At 39.5% G+C, this 8477-nt stretch overlaps 2 protein-coding genes across 2 annotated transcripts; both read left to right on the forward strand.

The window, feature by feature from the left end:
• The first annotated feature begins 558 nt into the window (after positions 1 to 558).
• Positions 559 to 1042, forward strand: LOC120414862 (uncharacterized). Its single transcript, XM_039576181.2, has 2 exons — positions 559 to 696; positions 749 to 1042. The coding sequence occupies exons 1-2, from the start codon at positions 652 to 654 to the stop codon at positions 1040 to 1042; spliced, it is 339 nt and encodes a 112-aa protein (XP_039432115.1). The 5' UTR covers positions 559 to 651.
• Positions 1043 to 6875: 5833 nt separating this feature from the next.
• On the forward strand, positions 6876 to 8207 carry LOC120414906 (uncharacterized). Its single transcript, XM_039576236.2, has 2 exons — positions 6876 to 7444; positions 7509 to 8207. The coding sequence occupies exons 1-2, from the start codon at positions 7184 to 7186 to the stop codon at positions 8094 to 8096; spliced, it is 849 nt and encodes a 282-aa protein (XP_039432170.1). The 5' UTR covers positions 6876 to 7183; the 3' UTR covers positions 8097 to 8207.
• Positions 8208 to 8477: the final 270 nt, after the last annotated feature.

The raw sequence follows: 8477 nt of genomic DNA on the forward strand, positions 1-8477 counted from the left end.
CAGTGATGGCAATTTTGAGATGAGTTTGTTTTGATTTTGTTTGGCAAATTTGAGATCACTGAACCGAACTTCATTTTGATTGGCGACTTTGCCGAAATAAAACAGTGACATTTCTGGACTAAGCGCGTTTTGAAAGTAGGTGTTTTGTTAAGTTTGCTAAAATAAATCTTTTATTTGAAATAAAAACCTATCGGTAAATTTGTCATTTTACAGAAATATTTTTGACGCGCCGGATTGATTACCAACGGAGAACCTTGAGAAGAACCGTTAACCTAAAAGCAGCAGGAGTTTCTACGGAGCGATGCCAGGTTGCCGTCCAAGAGTAGTATCAACAAAATTTAATGTTTCGCGAATTTCAATCTTTCCCATAACAATCTGAGCCATGATAAGATCTGTAGATAATGTGAAAAGTCTGCAAGCACGAAAATCAAGCAAAACAATGTAAATGGGCTTCGGTTCGCGTGTTCAGATGATGGTAAAGAAAGTGCGCTCCTACAAGGTGATTTCGCTGATGCACAAGCTAAAGGCCGCCAAGGTGATTCCGTCGAGAATTGTGCCCAACTACGAAAATTCGTACCGGGTGTCGTTGACCTTCCTTAACAGGCTGTGCACCAACATTCCGTTCTAGATGTTTGGGATAGTGTACGATACATGCGACTGGTCGACTGGCTAGAGGCGACAGAGCAGTACATTCAGGTTTGTTTAGCTGCTTGATTTTTTGAATTGTAGTTGAAAATTTAACTTCTAGGTCAATCTGGAGCTGCACAACACTTTCAAGGCCGACGATCTGGGCAAGGTATTTATTCAGTTAAAGGTGGTGGAGCGCAGGAAGCAGACCAGAAACACCGGAAATCAAGCCGGAGCCGGACCCCAAGAGGTTCCCATTCTACTACTTGACCCATTCGATCAAGAAATTGACCAAGATCCCTTTGCACTTTTTCAGCTTGTTGAACAGTTTTCGCGTGCGAAGGTATGTACTTGCGAAACTATTCCAGATCAAACTGTCAGCGAACATTTGCAAATTACGAAACATGGACGGTGAAGGCCATCAAGAAGAATCTGAAGAAATGCAAGTGGGACGCGGCCCGGTACGCGCTTCATCTTTTGACCGATTTGTTAAATTGTCACGTCATCTCTCTTGTTGCTCTAGCCGTTGGCCTAGGTTGGCCGGGAGTTGTACTAGAAGAAGGAATCGGCGGTGGAAAATTTGCTGGGTCGGATTTAGGTGTTTTTGAACAAGCGCACCAAGAAGCATTATGATTCGCCTAATTCGCAGGAGCTTACCAATTTTAACTGACAGAATCTATATCAACCAAAAAAGAAAACAAATTCAGGAGCACAAGAACAAAAAGGCTCGAAATTCATAAATAATTTTAAACATGTCATGTTTCTGATGTTTGTTACTTTATGTCAATTGTTTGAGCGAATCATTTTGCAAAAGTTAAATATAATAATATTTTTTTTGATTTAACGCATAATTGCGAGAGCAAGTATCGAGCGTAGCAAGAGAAAAAAAATGAGAGAGCGCGCAAGCCAGAGTATTAATAATCTGCCTTGCGCGCTCTCTCGTTTCTCTTCTCTCGCTACGCTCGTTACCTGCGCTAGTGCAGGCAAAGCGCAGGCAGAAACAGTCTGAAGCGAAACGTTTGTGCGGCTGGTCGTTGTTTACGCTTTGTGTGCAGGTATAATTTTCAAACAAATCATTTAATTTACCAGATACTTTGTTTACATTTTTCTTGTTGATCATTTCAGCGCCGTGGAGAACTTGAAACAACGGAACAGCTGGTGCTGGAGGATTCGATCGGCAATCAAAAGAGATCTTGGTGGCAGCCGACCGACAAAACAAAATCGAAGCGAACGCACGATTGGCATTAATCAAGGAAATCATTTGAATCATCAGATAAGTACACATATTTGAATGTTACATTCTACTCGATACTTTGTGATTTTTTTCTTATTTTTTCAGGTTTGGACGACTTTGGCAGTATGATCAACCGAACAGAATCGGCAATCAACTAGAATTAAAGCCGAAAAAGTTCAAATATTATTGTTGTGAACCATCCGTCAAAAAGTGAACAAATTTATATGATGAACTTAAATTTACCATTTGATAACCATGTATCAAAAAGTAAAAACTGGTCGGCATTGTTCGACAAACCTTAAATAACAATTTGAAAACTATTTCTCAAATAGTGAAACTGGGAAAAAATGTAGGATAAACCTTAAATAACCATATGAAAACTATTTCCAATATAGTAGCGCTAGGTAAAAATAGCAAGAAAAACCCTAAAAAACCATTTACAAACCCTTTCTAAAATAGTAGACGCAAGGTTAAAATTTGTAAGAAAAACCTTAAAATACTTTTTAAAAACCATTTCTCAAACAGTAAAAACCGAGAGAAAAAGGTCGCTTTTTCGCGAAAATTTACTTTATTTTTACCATTACACAAATGGTAATTTGACGAAACGTTGTTCGGGGATTTTTAAGGTTACCGTTGCTAACCACCCTCAATTCAGATGGTCGAACTTTATGAAAAATGGTAGGGTACCATTTCCGATATGGTATTTTTAAGGTTTTCCTACCATTTTTCAAATAGTGGTTACGATCTCTGAAATGGTGAGAAAACCATTTAACACAAAGTTTTTTTAAGGTTCTCGTTTATGCGGGAAGTATGTGGTAACTACATCTCTTTTAGTAGTAATATAGTTTGGACTATTCCCCCGATGGTTTTTGATTATGCGGGTTGTCGGGCGAACAATCTACACTCAACCCCCGGTGGTTGGTCACTTTTTCGTTTGACACTTTTTTAGTTTGTACCCCGTTGGTTTGACAAAGTCAAACTAAAAAGAGACGAACTGTCACTTTTTACACGGCGCTCACTCACACTATCAAAACCAACGTTTGATAGTGTGAGTGAACTCCGTGTAAAAGGGGTGTCAAACTAAAAAGTGACCCCGTTCGTTTGACAACAGTTGGTGTCAAACCATCGGGGTTTGAGTGTACAGGGCTTGCTATGAGCACTTGAGCAGTTCTCTACGGAATCGGTCTTTTGCCTTCCTCACCTCACTGAGGCAAGGCTATAAAATCACTCAAAAATTGAACTTTTTAAATAAGCCTCCCAGATATACCTTTACGTATACATATCGACTCAGAATCAAATTCTGAGCAAATGTCTGTGCGTGTGGATGGACGTAGAATTTTTTTTCTCACTCACTTTTCTCGGAACTGGCTCGACCGATTTTGTCCGGATCTATGTTTTTGGATTTGCCTTCAGGTTCTTTAAGTCTTTTTTAAATTTCATCCGGCTTGGTGCAGTACTTTAAAAGATATGTTCGAAAAACTGTTTTGGTTGATACTAAAAAGGGTCATTATTTACATGATTTGAAAGCTCCGGCGGATAGCTGTCGGAACTTTACGCTCAGTGCACGCACACAAACACTGCAGTGCTTTCAAATGGTTCATTAAATTTATCATACCTAGATGGCAGCACTCAGATGTATAGTGTCTTACTAAGTAAGCGTTAGCCAAAGCTTTCGTAGTGTGTGGTTGCAAGGCTTTTAGGAGGAAGGCAGCAACCACCTTCCGGTGGATTAAGTAACGTTTTTTCTTTAATTTTAATTTTTGTATTTTTTTATCCGGCTGAAACTTTTTTGGTGCCTTCGGTTTGCCCAAAGAAGCCATTTTGCATCATTAGTTTGTCCATATAATTTTCTATACAAATTTGGCAGCGGTCCATACAAAAATGATGTGTGAAAATTCAAAAATCAGTATCTTTTGAATGAAGTTTTTGATCGATTTGGTGTCTTCGGCAAAGTTGTAGGTATGGATATGGACTACACTGAAAAAATATGATACACGGTAAAAAGTTTTTTGGTGATTTTTTATTTAACTTTTTGTCACTAAAACTTGATTTGCAAAAAAACACTATTTTTATTTTATTTTTTTATTTTTTGATATGTTTTAGTGGACATCAAATGCCAACTTTTCAGAAATTTCCAGGTTGTGCAAAAAATCTTTGACTGAGTTATGAATTTTTAAATCAATACTGAATTTTTCAAAAAATCGAAATATTGGTCGCAAAAATTTTTCAACTTCATTTTTTGATGTAAAATTAGATTTGCAATCAAAAAGTACTTTATTGAAATTTTTATAAAGTGCACCGTTTTCAAGTTAAAGCCATTTTGAGTTAACTTTTTTGAAAATAGTCGCAATTTTTCATTTTTTTTTTAAATTAGTGCACATGTTTGCCCAGCTTTGTAAAAATTTTTTTGAAGAGCTGAGAAAATTCTCTATGTTTTGCTTTTTTGAACTTTGTTAATACGACCCTTAGTTGCTGAGATATTGCCATGCAAAGGGTTAAAAACATGAAAATTTATGTTTACCAAGTCTCACACAAACAACCCACCATTTTCTAACTTCGATATCTCAGCAACTAATGGTTCAATTTACAATGTCAAAATATAAAACATTCGTGAAATTTTCCGATCCGATTTTTAAATCAAGACTAACATTTCAAAAGGGCCAAATATTCAATATTACACCCTTTTAAAATGTTAGTCTTGATTTAAAAAATTGAAAATATTTTTTTCGAAAAGATCGGAAAATTTCACGAATGTTTCATGTTCTAACATTGTAAATCGGAACATTAGTTGCTGAGATATCGACATTAGAAAATGGTGAGTTGTTTGGGTGAGACTTAGAAAACATAAATTTTCCAGTTTTTAAACCTTTGCATGGCAATATCTCAGCAAATAAGGGTCGTATCAACAAAGTTCAAAAAAGCAAAATATAGAGAATTTGCTCAGCTTTTCAAAAGTATTATTGTGCACTAATTTAAAAAAATGAAAACTGCGACTATTTTCAAAAAAGTCACCTAAAAATGGATTAAACTTGAAAACGGTGCACTTTAAAAAAAAAATTCAATAAAGTACTTTTTGATTGCAAATTTAATTTTACATCGAAAAATGAAGTTGAAAAATTTTTGCGACCAATATTTCGATTTTTTGAAAAAATCAGTATTGATTTAAAAATTCATAACTTGGTCAAAGATTTTTTGCACAACCTGGAAATTTCTGAAAAGTTGGCATTTTATGTCCTCTAAAACATATCAAAAAATGAAAAAAAAAATAGTGTTTTTTTGCAAATCAAGTTTTAGTGGCAAAAAGTTAAATAAAAAATCACCAAAATTTTTTTTACCGTGTATCATATTTTTTCAGTGTAGTCCATATCCATACCTACAACTTTGCCGAAGACACCAAATCGATCAAAAAATTCCTTCAAAAGATACAGATTGTTGAATTTTCATACATAGTTTTTGTATGGACAGCTACCAATTTTGTATGGAAAGTTATATGGACAAACTAATGATGCAAAATGGCTTCTTTGGGCATACCGAAGGCACCAAAAAAGTTTCAGTCGGATTAAAAAATACAAAAAAAAAATCGAATGACCGAAATCTGAGAGAACTGCTCCTATGCGCAATGGTCGATGACAGGCAAGCTATGATGACAGCCGCAAATCTTAGCATTAAGGGGCTACATAGAAATGAGTATTTTTAAAACTCACGTGCGTGCCAGCTTCCCTGTCTGGCAAATGTACCTGTTACTGTTAAGTTGCCCATTTGAGCCGCCCGCACAAAAATTGTAATTTTCGGGAGCTAATAACTTTTCAGCAAAACATCTTAAAAATATGGTGGTCTTCGGGAAGACCCTTTGTACCGCAAAGGGTTTTAAACGGTTTTTAAATCAGTTTTAACCAATTAACTTGCGGCCCTTCTTGACAGAAAAGGTCCTACGTGACAGCTCGTTCCAAGGTCCAAGGACGGTCCATAAAAAAAATTGTTATGTCAATTTATTTAGAGAAAACAGTTGCTTTTTTCCGTACATTTTGACTATTTTTCCCATACAAACTTCAAGGGCTTAGAGAGCCCCTCCCACGTGGCCACTCGTGGTCATAATGAGCTCAAATTTGGAATTTAGCATAGTGATGTGTGTGTGGGTTGTTTTTTAGTATTTTAGTATCTTTGTATTTTTGTATTTTTGTATTTTTGTAATTTTGTAATTTTGTAATTTTGTAATTTTGTAATTTTGTAATTTTGTAATTTTGTAATTTTGTAATTTTGTATTTTTGTATTTTTGTATTTTTGTATTTTTGTATTTTTTTATTTTTGTTTTTTTTTTGTTTTTTTTGTATTTCTGTATTTCTGAATTTTTGTATTTTTGTATTTTTTATATTTCTATTTTGTTTTTTTCCATAAATATTTTTTTTCTTGTACTTTCGCTACATTTTACCATGAAAATAAAAAACTTGGAATTTCCACCTCCTTAAACATTCTTGACCGAAAACTTCGTTATTTTCCCACAACCTAGTCCCCAGTTAATGAACCTGCTCCACGATCACGCCTCGTTTCCGCACTATATTTTATCTCAGCGGAACTATCACACCATCAAGTCCAAGCCGTTTTGCCGATGGCACTTAAACACGATGTGACACCTCAACGCCGATCCGTGACTCACACGAGTCCGCTACAGCCAAGTCCGCGCTCTGAACTCCACGTCGGCCGACCACTCGGAGGCCTGCGCGTGCCCTGCATAGCTAACGAGACAGTTCCTCCTCACACACGTTGCTTATCTTCTTCCAAGCCAGGTTCCAATCACAAATCAAACTGCTACGCCGGCACGTGAAAGCCCCCAATATTGTCACATACGCCTCTTCTTGTCATCATCAGTCCCAGCGCTGCAATTTGTATGCAGTTGCATTCGGGATACGCGATCATCGAAGGATGACCCTCAAAACGGTTCAATTGTCCGCAGAGGATCACGTGCGTCACGCGCAAGAACCTCTCGCGTGTTATCACTGCCTGGGCGTCCGGCCGATGATGGTCACCTATTGGCCATTAAGTGCCGATATGACCATTAGTGAAGTACGCGCGGTTAACTGAATTTGTGATTGGATATGGTCATGATCGCGCGGCGACGTTGGGACTTACTTGTCGATTTGTGGATGATCCTGCATACTAAGCGCGCGTAGGTGGACTCCTTGAAGCGTTACGCACACCAACTTTCTGGTAGACTTCTACGATTGTCCGCTGCAGGTCGCCGTATAAAAACGTGGGGCTTACAGAAGTTTGGTTATCAGTTGTCGTTTGAGAACCGTTGAGAACAGTGCAGTGAAGATCTTCAGAATGAGAGCATTTGTGTTCTGTATGTTGGTAGCGGCTGCCGCTGCGGAAGCCCCGTTTGCTGGATATGCTCCATCCGGATGGCGTCCCCAGGGAGCCCAGTTCAGGCTTCCAAACGAGTACGTAGCTCCGCTGGTCCAGCAGCCACGTGTTCAGGTCGAGGTATCCAAGCAGCGCGTTGCCCACACCGCCCAGATTGCGCAGCTTGTCGAGACGACCACCGAGCTGGCCAACGAGTACCTGCCACCAACGACTACTGATCTGGTAAGACCAAGATCTCGTTAAACTGTTGAAGCTTCAGATATAACTTCTCTTATCCCAACCACAGCCAGAACAGCTAGACCCCATTCGCGTGCAGGGACTTCCAGACAGCCAGGTCAAGGACTTCCAGCGTGCCAACCCGCAAGTTCCGGGTCGTCGCGTAAACCAACCCGCTGCCCCCACCCAACAGCCTCTGTTCCCACTGAGCGGTCAACTCCGCGCCCTGCCCGGCTTCCCACAGTTCGGTCGTCAGGTCCAGCAACCCGTGCAGCCTCAGCAGCCCCAGCAACTCCCTGCCCAGACCTACGGAACCCCCGACCAGGACTCCGAAGAGCAACCAGAAGAAGTCCAGCCAACCACCACCGTTCAACCCGAATCCGACGACGACGACGATCAGGATCAGGATGACCAGGACGAGCAAACCGATGACGCCGGTCGCACCGTAGTGGCCGTTGCCAACGCTTTCTCCGGCCAGTACTACATCCTCGGAGCGGACAACACCCTGCAGCGTGTGACCTATGCGACCTCCCAGGACGACGAGGATCTGCGCAACATGGGCTTCACGGCGCAGCTGCGTTACGCACCCGTTGAACCCATCACCGGGCCCGTCTACGCGTACAACGAGCAAGGACAGCTGGTCAGGATCTACAAGTGAGGCGGATTCGGATCACGTGCCGACTTGTTTAACTTTTGCTTGTTTGTAATTTATTCTTTGGATGTTTCGGCCGTTTTGAGCAATAAATTTTCTTGTTTCGAACCATTGCAATCGGGTGCTGTTTATTCTAATGGGAACATGTCGTAAAATATTGATGGTTATCGCCGATCGGCGGCTGGTCACGAACCAACGATTTGAAATAAGTTCTTATAATCGAACCTTCGTTGAGAAATAACTTTGAGTCGGTAGCAAAGGACAGGACGAAAGGTCTTATCGATTAAAATTTCATTTCGCTTGGTCTGATTAGAATATGTAGGTACAAAACCACAAAAATAATTCAATTGTAAAACAAAATAACATCCTTATTTCACAGCCTATTTC

The sequence above is a fragment of the Culex pipiens genome, chromosome 2, assembly GCF_016801865.2.
Source record: "Culex pipiens pallens isolate TS chromosome 2, TS_CPP_V2, whole genome shotgun sequence".
NCBI classification, from domain to species: domain Eukaryota; kingdom Metazoa; phylum Arthropoda; class Insecta; order Diptera; family Culicidae; genus Culex; species Culex pipiens.